The sequence below is a fragment of the Helobdella robusta genome (genome assembly GCF_000326865.2).
Source record: "Helobdella robusta unplaced genomic scaffold HELROscaffold_2, whole genome shotgun sequence".
NCBI lineage: Eukaryota > Metazoa > Annelida > Clitellata > Rhynchobdellida > Glossiphoniidae > Helobdella > Helobdella robusta.
In genome coordinates, this window is record NW_008704083.1 from 4,127,158 (window position 1) to 4,137,698 (window position 10,541).

General features: G+C 31.3%; 2 protein-coding genes across 2 annotated transcripts; both read left to right on the forward strand.

Moving 5' to 3' along the window:
• Positions 1-223: 223 nt before the first annotated feature.
• Positions 224-1,611, forward strand: HELRODRAFT_160337 (hypothetical protein; the record flags this gene model as incomplete). The annotated part of the gene is made up of 3 exons (XM_009017304.1): positions 224-248; positions 640-879; positions 1,175-1,611. 3 exons carry the CDS (start codon positions 224-226, stop codon positions 1,609-1,611), a joined length of 702 nt encoding a protein of 233 aa, XP_009015552.1.
• A 1,928-nt stretch (positions 1,612-3,539) lies between these two features.
• Positions 3,540-5,329, forward strand: HELRODRAFT_64646 (hypothetical protein; the record flags this gene model as incomplete). Its single annotated transcript, XM_009017305.1, has 4 exons — positions 3,540-3,632; positions 4,242-4,363; positions 4,777-4,889; positions 5,280-5,329. Coding segments are annotated over 4 exons (378 nt in total), but the record flags the coding sequence as incomplete, so codon positions are not given.
• Between the last annotated feature and the right edge of the window lie 5,212 nt (positions 5,330-10,541).

Genomic DNA, 10,541 nt, shown 5'->3' on the forward strand with positions numbered 1-10,541 from the left:
TAAATCAGTTTATAAATAATGGTTCAAGTTTTATCTCTTGTTTTTTTCATTTACACTTGCTTATGTCTTCTTTATTTTTTATTGTTCATGGCTTTGTAAGTGCCATTTGCACATCAACGTTCAATAGAAATTTTGACTACACTTTTTGAAGACACTTGAAAAAATTATAATGAGGTATGGTAGTGCCAAAGCTGCCTCAGTTTTTGACATTTCATTTTGAGCAATGCTTGGTCTCATTGATATGGCTTGTCTGTCTAATTCGTCTACTTAGTGTTTTTTTAAGGAAAAATATTACTGGAAGATTTCATCTCAATATAAGAAAACTAATGTTAATTTTTTTTGTTTGTGATAAAATGAACACACAATGAGTCATGCTCTGATTGAATATTGCTGAGACCTCTGAGAATTTTTTATGATAGAATTTTAAATAACAATAGTATCCATATTTCCATAAATCATGTGCTTTTCTGAAAAAGATTTATTGGCTGATTTACAAACAGCCTTCTAATGTATGGAGTTACAAAAATAATTCAAACTATTTTGGTGAATCAAAAAGAATTTCTTGTTTCTATCATGCCAATGTTTTTTTATGAACATACTTTTTTGATTTAATCACGTAATTTCATGATCTTATTCCAGATAGTTATGATTTGAAAGATGAGGCTCAAGCCAAAGAGTATTTAGATAGAATTGGTATTGAATATCGTTTTCAGTGTTATAATGAAAATTCACCAGATGGTTGTCATCGGCTAGGAAGTTTCCTGGAAACAGTTTTGAAAGATTGGCAGAAAGCGTTTGCAGTTTTTCAATTTAATTGTTCAAAAAATAAGCATGGGCCTAGTTGCTTTAAAGTGGGAATCTTTAATCTTGCTGGAAAAGGTTTTATAAAAAATTGATATTCCACCACTCAATTTCTATTTAAATATTTGTTACTTGCACATTTTAATGTTAATAAAAATACAGCCACATTTTTTAAGTTTTCTCCGTTTTTTAATCCATTCACCTTATTTATTATTCTGAAAAAGTTAATGTGCTATTGCTTGCAACTATTTTTAAACAGTTTTTAAATTTATTTTGTATTTCTTTCATATCTATTATTAAGGCATTTTGGTTGGTGTTCATAAACAAATAAATATATGCTTGTTATTATGTTTAATAAAATTTTAATCACCAGGTTGTGATATGAACCAATCGAAAGCGTTTGAGTCGTTTGAAAGAGGATGTGAATACAGAGATGGTCCCAGTTGCCACAACTATGCTCTTATGCATCAGGAAGGCAAGACAAAGGATAAAAAAATAGATTTTAAAAAAGTGGAAGAAAATTTGACCAAAGGTTGCAGCTATGGTGATGCACATAGCTGTTTTAGGTTGAGTGCTTTATATTTAAAAGGAGAAAAAGATGTTCCACAGAACAAAGAACTTGCTTTCAAATATGCTGTTATTTCTTGTGAACGTGACAATCCCTATGCATGTGCAAATGTTAGTCGTATGTATAAATTGGGGGATGGAGTTGAAAAAAATGAAGAACAAGCCATACGTTACAAACAAATTGCCACAAACTTGTATAATAGTGCTAAAGAAAAACCTATTTTGTCTGGCAATGAGTGGTGAATTTATTATTTGTTATTAGGTTCATAATCTACGCTTATGTTTGTGATCATTATTTATGTTTATATAAAAAAAGCATGTAATTTTTTTTATTGGCGAGAATTAGTATGTGGCTTTTCACGTTAAATTTCTTTGTTTTAACTGATTTAACATTTTGGTCTTGATCACATGGCTTTCCAATAATCATAATCATATTCTTGTTGGTTGACAAGCGACATCTTCATGTGACAACGTGTGACGCCAACACCTCTTAAGCTTTCGTTGCATTGCAGTATAATTATAGAAAAATGCAATAACACATTTTTTGTACTGATGATTCTTATTGTTAAATGCCGCTGGTTTCATTTCATCTAACGTTTCTTGTAACAATGATATAAAAGATTATTTCCTGATGTTGTCAACGCATGCGTGTAAAACGTTTTTTACTAGACATAATTGTTGGCTCAGCCTTACTCTCGTTGCATGCTGCAGTCAAATGAGTTTTTTAAAAACACTCAAAGAATTTTTCAATGAAATGTCATATTAAATCGTTGTTGTAATGTCTCTTATTATATGTCGCTGTTTATCGGTATACGAAATATGACCGTTAAATAAAATGAATGTCCATGCTCGAAACTTCATTGCGGTCACTTCAATCCCGTCGCGATTATCAGAATTAGGTTGGCAAGCTTTTATATGAATACGTATCGAAACAAAGATCTAGTATGTAATTTTATAATTTCTTTCAATTTCGTAGATTTATTTATACTGTGCTGTTGTTTACTTTTAAAGTTCCTTACATCGCTCAGGCCAGCAATGTACGATTTCAAATACTTTCTGTCAGTTTTCATAGGGTTTGGCTGTGGATGTGGAGTTGCTTGGGCAATATTAAGAAGACGGAAGGTTCAGTTAGTTGCAACCAGAATACCTTTTCTAGAAAATGGTAATGAGGTTTGTTTTCTTTTCCCTACCTATCTTCTTGTGCTTGTTTTTACTTCAGTTATAATTAGTGGTAAAAAATTTACAAAAGCGTGCGACATTCTAATTATAATTTAATATAATTATTTATATATATATATATTTATTTATTCCATCGTCTACTCTATCAATAAATAAATCTATTGATTGATTGTACTTTATATCTGTAAAAGTATAAAAAAATATAAGATTCTAAGAGAGTTTTAACGGTTAAAATTTAACCTAAAACTCTAGGAGGCTAGTTTTAGGATATGATGACATCTATCTCTTTGATCAAAGTTTGACAAAATTAAATTTTTAATTTGGCAAATAATGTTTTTTTTTTAAATTTAAATTTACTTTTAAAATGATTAATGAATTAGATATTAGAGAAAGTTTATTTAAATGTCACTTTTATTTTGATTTAATAAATTAAATGTTTTTTAATTTAACTGAATTATCATTTTATCATTAATTAATTAATTTAATCAATAATTTAATTAATTCATTAATTATAATGAATTTATGAATAATGAATATTGAATATGAATAATGAATTTAATAACGGCTGGATTATTTTTTATGTCACTTCTGTGATGTTATACGTTTTTTGCTATTTAGTTTTTTTAATAATAAATATTCAACCATCTGCTGTTTTATTACTTCACTGTGTCCCATAGTGACATGTGAAACATTTTCAAGTTGCTTATTCTCTACTATACATAGTTTAGTAAATTTACATTATTTAAATTGTAGTTGAATGATCTGAAAAATGTTTTAATTATGGAAAAACCTGTTATAGAAATTTAATGTCATATTGATGCTTGATGATTCTTGAAATAATTTTTATTAAACTTATAAAATTTAACTTTTGTCATTATAAATTGATAGAATTTAATTACATGTTTTTTGTATTAAATTATTGAAAATAATGATTGAAGTTACTAAAAAATTTGAATTACTAAACCATATTTCGTTAATAATTTTTTTAGCCCGAAGCCTCTGAAATGGGAGACAGCGGAGAATGCAAGTTGGTGTTGGTTGTAAGGAATGATTTAAAAATGGGTAAAGGCAAAGTGGCAGCTCAAGTATAAAACATTGTTTCATCTGCCTCATTCATCTTTGTCTTCTATCTCATTTGAAACTTGTGGCTAAATTTTGTTACAAATTGTTTTATTACAGTAATCATTATTATCATTTTGTGGTACATCCTGTTTAAGTTTAACCGAAATTTACGAAATTTACGCTAATGTGCTTGAACATAAACTTAAATATGCTTTATTTACTTTTAGATTAAGCCATACATTGTTAAAAACTTCCAAAAAGTGACTTTCAGAATTTAATGTCAGGGGTGCTCAGCTTTCAGCATTTGTTATTCTGACCTTCATTTATAATCTTGAAGAGCTAAACTTTTGATTTTTTGTTTACAACACTGAATTGTTATAAAATAAATTTTTCTCTCCGAAACAAAAATTTGCACTGGAAGCATTTGTGACTAAAAGATTTTTTTCTATTATGATCTGCCTCATCACAGTTAATTGTTCTTAAATAAAACTGCTTATGATTGCAGCATTCATTTAATTGGATTTTTGATGAAAATAAACTGTTTGTTTGCAACTGCATGAGTTATTGAAAATTTTTTTTTAAATTAATTTCACATTTTAGGCTAATATATTAAAAACATTTTTTATAAACAGTGTTCACATGCAGCTGTCATGGCCAATGAATATTTGATGTTGAACTTTCCAGAATTATACAAAGAATATAAATACAATGGACAACCAAAAGTTGTTGTCAAGTGTGACAGTGAAGAAGAATTGTTAGTCAATTTTGAAGTTTATTGACATTAAATAAAATACTAACATTTGTTGATTGAAATCCTTTTTAATAGTTTTGAGCAATTCAATGGAAAAATAAACTAAATCATTAGGTTGATTCAGAAAATATTGTTAGGTTTATTAAGCCTGAAGGACTACGTTTAAACCAAAAAGTTTTGTAAACGTTCTTATTAACATTGGAGGCAATATATTTGCGTAAAGTTGCACAATCTTTGTTTAATTAAAAACAAAAAATAAAAAGATTCCACTTTAAATTAACCAGTCAAGTACACCTACACCTCTGTTTATTGTCCACTTCTTACAAACTTGTCTGCTTTTACAGCTATTTTTATTTTCAAAGATTCTAATTGCAAATTTTTATAGTTAGTCGCTTACCTTATTTTGACATCAACAGGCTGAGGTTAGCTGCCCAGGCAAGGTTGTTACGTTTACCAGTCAGTATGGTACGAGATGCTGGCAGAACACAAATTGCTCCCGGCAGTAAAACAGTTGTTGGCATAGGACCAGGTTGGCATCATAGTTTCTAATTTAAATTTCTTCCTATGATCAGTTATTTTATGTGATGAAATATTTTTGATACGATCGTTTACGTCAAACGAGGACTCAGGTCGGCGAGTTAACTCGGTCGTCGGTAAAAGTGCCAAGTCTTCTCGTGCAGTTTTGCGGTGGTCTGGTTCGAATACTGTCTGTCCGAAACTCAAACGCTATCGTACGCCATGCGTGTGTAATGATGTACTTGGGCGTGCTTACATATTGTATGTATACGTCGTGTGCTATGGAAAGTTCAGTCTTTGTGCCGTGTGGCACAAAAAATTTAAAGCGTTTATGAAAACTTGAATGGGCTCTGTATAAACTAATATAATAATAATTACATAAAATGCTTTTTTTTATTTACAGGTCCGTTGGATTTAGTTAATAAAGTGACTGGGCATTTAAAATTGTATTAATATTAATGTACTGATTTTTATTTCTTTGGAGAACTCGATGTTTAATGAGAATAAAATCTTGAAATGCTTTCACCATTCGTGCATCAAATAGTTGATATAATGTTCTTTTGATAAACCCAAAGTTGACCGCAAAGAAATCTTATAAGCTGGTTGGCAGTATAAATCACGGTTAATTTAATTAACAAATAGTTAATAAAGCTAAATATTTAATCGATTTGCTATGTTGAGTATTTGAATTCGAGTATGCCGAAATAATTTTGTTAACATTTGTCCACGGTCTGATTCATTGTTGTAACTGTCCCGACCGACGACGAGTTCGTTTAATCCCAGTGAAAATTTATTTTTTATGTTTATTTATTTGAAGGATAAGCAAAAAAGATAAACTTGTGGATAGTCCACTCTTAACTAAGAATTCCAACTGTAAATGGAACAGAAATGTCAAATAAATACATACACACAAATTCTTACTATAAATGTAACAGAAATGTCAAATAAATACATATACACAAACGCATGCTCACACGTACATCATCCTATGAATACTGTCATATACGTCAGAATGTGACAGAATGTATATGTCAAAAAGAAAGACCTTCTAAATTATCGATTTAGTTATTTATAAAACAATAGTTAATTAATTAATTAATCAATAATCAACGCTAATTAATTTTACTAATAGAAGTTAATGTTCACAAAATATCAAATTAACGGATAAAAATTTACTAACGTTTATCGCAAATACAATAGAACAAAACAACGCAGTGTAAAATAACAAATATCGTCTTCAACACTAACAATCGATCGCTTTCTAAAATCAAATATTCAATAACCACCATTCAATATCTCGCACGTCTTATACACCCGTTCCACCGACGCTTCTCGAACGTCCTAGGTATCTCGCTGTCAGAAGGTTCTAGTTTCTCCTCGAGCTGTATGCGCCTCTAGCGAATATATTTGTGACGGTTATAAAAATGTGGTTGGTTTTAAACAACGCGATGATTTTATGAAATCTAATTTTTGTCCAAAAGTTCAACTGTTTAATCTGTAAATGTAACCAGGCCTACTGTTATATTTGATGATGTTAGCTGTTGTTATATGTGTGCCGATTTAAAATATTGAGCGGCTCACAACGTAAAACGGTTCCCAACATTAAAATTAAACCTGCAATTACGCTCAGGTACGCGCCTTCAAACAGCGAATGAGTGTGCTGACCCAATGTTGAGAAGAACCGTTAACTTGATTGGTTGATTGATTGATAAATGGTTGAGATTGAAATTGATTAACCAATAGGCTGAACAAGTTTTCTCAATGAGAACCTTATTTCGTTTATGGTTGGCAGAAGCTACGTAAAGTGTTAGGCAATAGGCATAAGACATTTTCAAAATTGTTAACTATGGAACTTTTTGCTGAAATCGACCCATCATATTGTTTCAGTCCGATGCTTTGCTTAGATTATATTTAAATTTTATCTGGAAACTTATAAAAAAAAACCCATATAGGAAAATCATCAAGTGGTATACAAACGTTCCTTGCAAAAGATTGCTCATTGATGCAAATGCCTCCATGTCTTCATCATTATTCTTGCCAGATTTCGTGCACACACAATGATGAAGACATGGAGGCATTTGCATAATTTTAAACGTTCAAGCTAACTCGCCATCGGTATTCTAATTTTTAATTCTGGTTAATTTATTACGAAATATCAATAACATTTTATTATTACGGACAAAGAGGTTTGCAATGCAGATGCAGCTAAGTCGTCACAGATGTTGTGCAACAGGACAGGCAGGGATTAAATGAGTGCACTCGTTGCATAGGCGGATGAAGGTTGTGCGCACGAAAGTTGTGTGTACGTGAAATCTCTGTTTGTATTTTATAGTTACATTTATTTTTAGTTACATTCATCCTTCTAAGTTTACATTAATTTGTTTTAATAAATCTAAACACTCTATTACTATTCCTCCTATTATCTTACCTGATTCTAAAACTCTTGATGTCTCATAAGTTTCGTAGTCTAGGTTTTATCTTTGATTCTACTATGTCTCTCTCTTCTCAGATTAATAGTGTTGCTAGAAGCTCTTACTTTCATCTACGTAGAATAAAAAAACTTTTGCCTTTCCTTGATGATCCTACTCTTCTCCTTCTTGTTACTTCGTTAGTCTTATCTAGGGTTGATTATTGTAACTCGCTCTACTATGGTCTTCCTGACTCTATACTCTACCCTTTAAGTAAAGCTTTTAACTCTGCTGCTCGTCTAGTTGCTCGTGCCCCTTTCTTTTCTCATATATCTCCACATCTTGTTCTCTTGCACTGGCTACCTATAAAATATAGAATAATTTTTAAAATTTGCACGTTCATGTATAAGTCTCAATCTAAATTATTTCCTAAGTATTTATCAGATATATTAATTGAACCTAAACGCCCCGGTTTACGATCGTCTTCTCGCTTTTTCTTAACTCGTGTTAAACACTCTTTTGCCAAATCTGCTTTTGCTTTTTCTGGTCCTTTTCTCTGGAACTCTCTACCTACTTCTCTAACTATTTCTCCATCACTTGCAAAGTTCAGAGCGGATCTCAAGACCCATCTGTTTTCAAAATTCATTGAGGAGCGTTGTTGAACATTGCGGAAATAGCGCTTTATAAGCTAATTGATTGATTGATTTCCCACACATTCAAACACAATAACAAATGCACACATACACACACAGGCACACAACATGCACACAGTACAACACATAAGTGTTTTATTTATAATCTATAATGATTTTTTGACATCACCATTATGACGCATGACAACTATTTTTTTGTGTTAATTGAAATTAAACTTAATTGATTTTGTAATATTTTAATTTGGTTAAACATCGTCGTTTGTTGTGTCCATCTCCTGGCTGGAATTGAAAATGAAAATTTACTATATTTTTAAAGAATTAACTTTCACACATTTTTAAAAAATTGTTTATAATTATCTCAAAGATTTCATTTATTTTATTTGAAAATATATCTGTTAACTAATTTTTAAGATATTTTCATTTTTTTAAATTATCATTTTAGTGCCAAGATTAATGTTCAAAAAACGCTCAAACCAACATGATTTATCTTGAAAAATGTCATATCCTAAAATAAATTATCAGTTGTAGGTAAATTTTTGAGAAAGTAGGCGCCAGTTATGTTTGCTGGCTTTTGGATCCGAGTTAAGTTTCAACAATACAACTTTCTTCACGTCACTTGGTTGTTGCTTGCTTTGCTGTTCTGCTCACCAAATCACTTCCTTCTTGACAAGAATGCTAAAGTATTTGTTCAGCTTGAATTTTGAACGATGCAGCCTAACTTTAAAATATAAAGTGTGCTTAGCAATGTTTAAGAAGATGTAGAATGAATTATATTTACGATTAACTAATGGTCTCGATAGCTTTTGTAAGTGTGTATTAAACGGGCTTCAAATCATTTTCGATATAATCAAATCCGATAAAACTTTGCGGACGAATGTTGTATCACCCTTGAGTCGGCAATCTGTTGCTCAGGTCGACGTGTAATCAAACACGCATATGCACATGAATGCATATTACGCTGCCAGCTTGTTTTATTTTCAATCGTTTGTGTATATACTAGTGAGATGCGTTTATCATGCGATGTGAATTGTAGCTAAGAAAGATTTCTACAACAGCTGATCCAGTAGATTTAATTATTACATTTCTTTGGTTTTGTTTTCAACATCATCGTACAACTCGGATACGTTCGCATTCGTATCAATCGTCGAGTGATTCAGTCAAATTAACGAGAAGCCAGTGTAACATCTGACATGTTTTTGCTCTGAATAATTAACACGAACTTCACACACACACACACACACCTAACACACACGCATACAAACATACATAAATAAAAATTATATATACATATATTTATATATACATATATTTAAACTAAGTCCTAAGAATGAAGGCTTCAACACTGGCTATATCACATCTTCCCATTGGCGCGTAAAATTCTGCAGAAGATTTTAATGTGGAATTAGTGGAATTTTCGTGTGTGACGTCGTTAGGTGGTCCAGGCCTCACACCTATATAACAAAGTAGAAAGCACCACAGCTTTGAATACAACAATCGTGGTATTCAAGAGGCACACTGCTCTTTCCACATCCGTCTGTTCAATTTACCAAATGCACCTCCTGCTTTTGCAAGCCTGGCAGTGAGGCAGTGACGTCATTGTCATGGCCATCACAGTTTGAATGATCACCTTGAAGATATTGACGATGAAGCCACTTTTACAATTCTGGGGCACTGATTAATTTTTCCAAATGTCCTATAAACCTCGACCAGGCAGAAAATTTCAGCTGGCAGCCTGCAGCCTATCAACACGCGGGGCTCCGCCTGAGACCATTGGGTGTATTGTATTTTCTATTTCTTTTAGACTGGGTGAGTTGCGGAGATATTTTCAGAGCTCCAATCTGGTATCTCTGACAGACGCGCGCACACACACACACACACACAAACACACACAAACATATGTATATAATATAAGAGTAAGAAGCAATATATATCGTCTGCAATAACATCTTGTTATACTATTGAACGATCTCCCATTGACTTAATGCACGTATCAACAACTGTTACACATCCTTTTATCATTCTTTCCTGAAATATTTATTTTAAATAAAATAAATAGCCAAGTAATAAAACGAAAATAATCAAATTTAAGTTAATATATCATAGATTTGCATATAAATGTTATTTAATGGTCCTCTGTCAACCAGGGCTAATTTTGTCATTTTAGGACTAATTTTCCGAACATTTTGGCTATTAATTTGGAACCAACTATTTTTCTTTTGATGTGGTCATTTTGTTTCACTCTTCTCTCTACATTTAAATAAATTGTATTTCCTCCATAACATTATGATAAAAGATCCTAATGAGCTAGACTCGTAGAGTTTGAATGAACAAAGTTTTTGTAATCAGGCTAATTACCAAAAGATGTGTTAATTTGTTATTAAAGCTTCATTGGCTGGTCCATAAATCATTCATTAAACATTATATGCCATCTGTAAGACGTTTGTTTAAAATTTATTACAGTTAATTATTAACTATGTGAAACGTTGTCCCATGCTTATATCTCCGTTCTAATCTAATCATTAATTTTCAATAGTTTTAATTCAAACTTCAAATTTAATCAAAAGTTCGATTTTAAAGATCTTAATACTTAAGGAATGTTCTAAC